At 44.1% G+C, this 6,000-nt stretch overlaps 1 protein-coding gene across 3 annotated transcripts in view; it reads left to right on the forward strand.

Annotated features, from left to right (window-relative positions):
* CFLAR (CASP8 and FADD like apoptosis regulator) overlaps positions 1–3,417 on the forward strand; it is a 41,501-nt gene extending 38,084 nt beyond the window's left edge. For all 3 annotated transcript variants that reach the window (XM_053279580.1, XM_053279560.1, XM_053279571.1), the window contains exon 10: positions 2,046–3,417. In XM_053279580.1, coding sequence (XP_053135555.1) covers positions 2,046–2,181 — 136 coding nt within the window. In that variant the 3' untranslated portion in view covers positions 2,182–3,417. The remainder of the gene's footprint in view (positions 1–2,045) is intronic.
* The last annotated feature ends 2,583 nt before the right edge of the window (positions 3,418–6,000 follow it).

Here is a 6,000-nt window from a genome sequence, read left to right on the forward strand (position 1 = left end):
ATAATTCAAAAACATTTCGAAAGACATACCGTTTCAGTTAATGCTGCTCATCAGGCCTATGATGTATGCTGCAAGTCTGTGAGAATGCAATAAAATAAAAATGCACAGAATGTGGAATTGGGTGCAAAATTCAGCTTTCTAAGAAACTCTGCTTTCACTTTAAAAAGACAAAAGAACACCAACTTCCTTGCTGCCGTGGCTGTGAAGATGTGCTTCACAGTGTGGCCAGCACTTGCTGACCTCTCAGCTGGCCGAATAAAACTTCTGAAACTTGGCAATGGGGCTTCTGTGTGCTACTTGCTGCTTCATATGAAGAGCAAAACTATAATAATTTTTGCAAACTAGACTGCATTATGTAGATTTGCTAATTAGATAAATTATACATGTTGCATTAGGGGTTGTTGTTGTTTTTAACTGGGCACAACATTTTCTAGCATGAAGAATACACAGTCCTGCTAATGGTTTATACAGTCCAGGAGGATGCTACAACTCCAGTATGTTTGCACATGCAGCTCCTTATGTAGCTCTTCTCTGTGAGCTGGAGAATATTCCACTTACACATTTCTTTATAGAAGGGAATTGGAAGCTCTCGCCCATGAGCAGCTTTAGACTGTGCTGATAGCTTGCCTTGCAGATGTGGGATTCTCTCTTCCAGATATACAGTGGGGGAAATGCATATACATCTCTTTCCTTGTTCTATAACTGAGAACAGGAAAACCTTCTGTGCAAATGGGCCAACTGTGCAAATGGGCAGATAAGTGTTGCCCTGCTTTGTACTTCAGAAAATGCAAGGATCAGCCCTGACTTGGGGGAGATGTATTTATTCACATGTATATCCCACCATTCCTCCAAGGTGCTCAGTGTGGCATACACAGGATGCCCCCTTTTGTCCTTGCAACATCCGTCTGAGTAAGTTAGACTGAGAAATGACGACTGGCCCAGGGCACCCAGTAAGCTACATGTTCGAAGGAGGATTTGGGCCCAGGTCTCCCCACACCTAGTCTGACATTCTAACCAACATTCTAACACTCATGCCTAGTCTGACATTCTAACCAACCACAAGAGGTCCCACAAGAAATAAAAGGTAAACAAAAAACTGGAACCTCAATCAAATACCATAATCACAACAAACATGAAAATAAATCTATATTTACAAATAACTGTAAGTACAAACAATGATAAAAACATACATATTGATGCTTCAAACTGCAAGTACAAACAATAAGGCATATGATGAGTTTTCCGAGTAATAACTTGTTTCAATACTTTGTCAAACTTCTAAAAATCCTAACATAAATACATAGAATTACTCTAGCAAAAGAGACACATACATATAGTATTCCTAAAGTGAAAGTGATCCATATAGATTTACAATTCCAAAATGGGGGGAAATGTGCAGCTGGACTGACTGCATTCAAGGACTCAAGTAAGAATTTGTAATAAGAGTGATTTGGTTGATTTTGATCATTTTGCTATGAAGCTGAGGATCCAGCTGCACATATTTTCCATCTTGGAACTGTGGCTTCCATATGGGTACCCTTCACCTGAGCAGTTCTATATGTAGATGTATCTTTCATTTGAATACTCCTGTGTATTTGTATTTACATCAGTTTTTATGTTTGAAGTATCAGAATGAGTTATCTGAAAAACTTCATATGTATGATGGTTGTATTTACAGTTACTTGTAGTTTTATTTGTTTTCATATTTTTTGATTACGGTTTTTGATTGAAGTTTGCTGTTTACCTTTAGTTTGACATTCTAGCACATTCTTTTAAGTAATCTCTATTGTAATCAGTGGCACTCACTTTTGAGTTAACAAAGTTATGCTGATCATCTTTTTGTGGAGTGTTAGGTATTTTGTCTAACAGAAAAAGCTGGTATTGACCTTTAGCTGATCAATACCAATTGCAAACCTACATTTGCAAAGCCCAGAGCTTTTGGCCTGGAAATTACTTACAACGTTTTTAGATATTATGAACCTGTCATAAACTTAACTGTTGAAAAGTTTCACTCTTTTTCTCTTCCTTTCGCCTTTTTCTTACAGGGGGCTTCCTCTCCTGGACGTTCTTGTGGAGCTGAACAACAGAATTTATGAGTGGAACAGGACTAACACCACAAAACAATATAAACTCCTGTTGAAGCACACTCTGAGGAAAAAGCTCTTCCTCTCACCACGGTGAAATGTAAACCTCATTGGTAGATCGGGGATATATGAAGTCCTGCTTCAGGATGTGTCTTGTAGTGAGGTTTCAAGAGTTATTCACCATATTTTTTTAAAGTTCCTCCAACACTACAGACCTGTCAGTATTCAGACTATTCATTTTCACACTTCAAATAGATGCTGGGCTAAAAGAAATGGCTGACAAATATATATTCCTTCAGCAGGTTAGTGTAGTGGGTTATAGATTTAACTGATTAACTGTATTGTTTTTAAACTTGCCTCTTAAGATTTTTGTCAGCCTTTCTCTAAAATAAGTATATTTCTTTTACCCCCTTTCCCTGACTGGGTGAGTGCAAGGTCAAGGGAAAAAGTCTTATGATGCCACAGATCTGTCTGACAACGTGGACAGACCCAAGCAGTAAGGGAGCAGCTGTGGCTAAGGACAGGAAGTCAAGTGCCACTGCTTGGCCAGGAGGGCCTTCTGGTTGAAGCATAACTTGGAAAGGAGCTTGGCAAAACAGGGACACATCTTGGCCTTGATAATGGGAATGCTTGGTTTTGTAATTTTGGTGTGCATAGGCTTTGAAGTCCCACAACCTACAAATGGGAATTGCAGGTGTATAGTTCCAAACCAGCCACTGATGTTTGGCACCTCCCTTGGAATTTGAATCCACTCCTACACCATCATTTGGGCCCACTCAAGATTTGCAGGAGGGGTTTTGTCTTGGAGTTATTCCTTCAGTGGGCAACTCTTGCTCTCCTACTAGGCAATTTCAGTCTCCACTGATTTATTGTGGTGTGGAACCAAATCTTCAAAAACTTCAAAGGAGCACAAGTTCACTTTTTACCAGATGTGTACAGGTGGCTAATATGCTTCTAGTAGCATATGTATATTATTGGGACACTGCGAACAGGAGGCTCACTGCTTTGGCTTCATGACAGACTAAATAAGCTCTCTTAGGTGTGTAGCAAGGGAAAAAGAAAGAATTCTGTTCTGAGTAAAGTTTATCTGTTGTAGCAAGAAAGATGTATGTGTTGTGGCAAGTTATAGAGGAAAGGAGCTACTAATCGAGTCATGATTAAGGTTGATTCAGATCATCGTTTCTGTTGTGATTGTTGTTGTTTTGGCAATAACTCAGAGATGTCAACTTTCCTAACATTTGTATGTGGTGTTCTTTGTTTTGTTGTCCTTTTTCTTCCAACTTCTACAAAAGGCAGACATTTCATATTCATAAATCTATATATCTTCCTGGTATCTATCTATATATTTAATTCTCTTAGCCGGCATGCGTGTCCTGGATTTGGCAGCGGAATTCTCGCGACACATTGTGAGAGTTCCGCCGCCGAAGGGTGAGAGTTGCGGGCAAGAAAAAATGGCAGCAGGCGGTATCGGCGGGCTGCAAAACAGCCTGAGGAGGCGGCATGACGGCCTGGCCAAGTCAGGCTGTCCTGGGAAAGGACAAGGCAGCGGCACAGCCTGGCCTGGCCCCCGGGAGTGGGAGGCGGCAGCGGTAGGACGGCCGGAGGAGGCGCCGGCAAGAGGGGTGAGTGGGAAACAGGCGGCAGCGCAAAGCCCCGGGCTCCCGTTGGAGGCTAGAGTGGGAGGGAAATGGGCGGTTGGACTTCACCACCTGGGAGGAGGTTCCCTGTTTGCCACATGCTGAGGTAAGATACATAGTTGGGTGCGGGGAAGGAGGAGAGGAACGGAAAGGGAGGGAGAACAAGAGAAAGGGGAGCAGGAGGGAGGGGGCAGGGGACAGGGGGAGGAGGGCAAGAGAGTGTGGGGTGGGAGGGGACAAGAGGGGAGCAGGAGGGAGGGGAGGGGCAAGAGAGAAGGGAGCAGGAGGGAGGGCAAGAGAGTGTGGGGCAGGAGGGGGAGGGGGGCAAGAGAGCGTGGAGGGGGAGGGAAGGCAAGAAAGTGGGGGGTGGGAGGGAAGGGGAGGGAGGGCAAGAGAGTGGGGCAGGAAGGAGGGGGAGGGAGGGCAAGACAGAGGGACGGAAGGGAGGGCAAGAGAGAGTGGGGCAGGAGGGAACAGCCGGCCCCCAAAAGTGCACAGATGCTCTGTGCGGGTAGGCTAGTTTGTGAAGAATTTTTCTATATTGCAGCTCATTTCTGGAGGCCCAGTTCTTCTAAACAATGCTTGAATGCCTTTTATATTAATTCAGTAGCTCCAGTAAATAGTACACTAGTAAAGTAGCTTCAACTGTGTGCTTTAACATTTCCCCCCTTAACTGAGCAGAGGCACCTCTTTAAAGTGTTGATTCTCTTTATTGAGCAAGGGGAGAGCAACTGGCCCTATCCAGCCCCAACACAATATCCCTACAGTCAGGGCTGTCCCTAAGGGAGTGCAGGGCTGGGGGCGAATCAGCATGTGCGGGGGCGCTTAACATTTCAAATAAATAATATACATTTTATGTAAAACCAAGACACAAATATAAACATGTGTCTAACACATTTGCATTCCAAACTTGAATTCTAAAATTCAAGTTGGAAGCACCATATCATCATGCATCCAAATTATTCACAGAATGCCCACTGCTCCTCCATTTCAAAGGAAGAAAATAATCAAGTTAAACATTATCCTTCACACACACACAGAGTGACATGTGGGTTCTTGAGGGTGCAAACAGCAACTGAACTCACAAGAATGTAGTAGTATAAAACCAATCTATTTATGCAAATATGCATTAGTAGAAACATTTCAACACACAACTTAACATATCCCCACTCCACATATTTCTTTACCCTCTCCCCCTTCTGTCTCTAAAGGTTTCAATATTTAAGAAACTGAATTTGCAAAGTTGTAAAAAAACAAGGCAAGGTGGGGGAGAGATTGGGATTTTTGTTGCTTTTTAATGCAACTTGGAGGCTGGGTGGAAAGAGGACCTACCATTCAGAAAAGCAGGCAAGAGGTTGGAGCTGCTTTTCTTTTCTTTTGCAGTGTTGCCATAAGTATGACTGAACAAAAGCTTACTCCCTCACCCCTCTCCCTCTTTCACAGTTAAATGCTTGGATGGAAGGCATCCCCCGCCTTCTAATTCCCCTCATGCTTTTGCCTTTTTGCAGAGTTCAGGAGTTTTGCAAGCACGGAGCAGTCACTCTGGCATAAAACAAAAAATACGCAGCCAGACCCGGGTTCCATGAGGGGGCTTCGTTCTCTACACCCACCCACATGCTGCACAGCCAGGCTATGTGCCAAAGCTGCACTTCCAAGGGTGTGTGTTGCAGGGGAGGACAGAAGGGTTTGATACACTTGGGGGAGAGACCAGCAGAGAGGGAGCATTGGAGGCTGCTGGCAAGGGAATGGGAGATAAAAGTCTATGACGCAATGGAGAGATCTTCAGAGTGTGCCGGCATAGATTGTCTTAATGCTTGCAGTGGAAGAAATCAAGGGAATGGGCAGGAACAGATGGAAAGAGAGAGGAAGAGTGTTTCTCTGGAAGGGAACAGATGCTGGGCGAGAAAGAGAGGCTATGAATAGAATGGGTTCTGGAGATGGGGAAGTAGGGGAAAGGGACACCAGCCCCATGGGCCACATAAAATCATGAATGCAGATTGGAGTAATCATACTTGCAGTCAAGGGCCTTACACATAGTTATGAAAGGGAGGATTTCTCCCTCACACCTCAATGCCAATGCTCTCACCCCACCCCACCCCCCACTTCTCTGCTCTCCAAAGACACGCCAAAGGCAGAGGCCCTGGTCACTGCGCCTTAAGGACGGGCCTGCCCACAGTGGCTATTGCTGGTGTCTGTTTCTTCTTAGATTGTGAGCCCTTTAGGGACAGGGATCCATCTTTATTTTTATTTCTCTATGAAAACCGCTTTGGGAACTTTGG

This window comes from Hemicordylus capensis, chromosome 1 (assembly GCF_027244095.1).
Source record: "Hemicordylus capensis ecotype Gifberg chromosome 1, rHemCap1.1.pri, whole genome shotgun sequence".
NCBI classification, from domain to species: Eukaryota; Metazoa; Chordata; class Lepidosauria; order Squamata; family Cordylidae; genus Hemicordylus; species Hemicordylus capensis.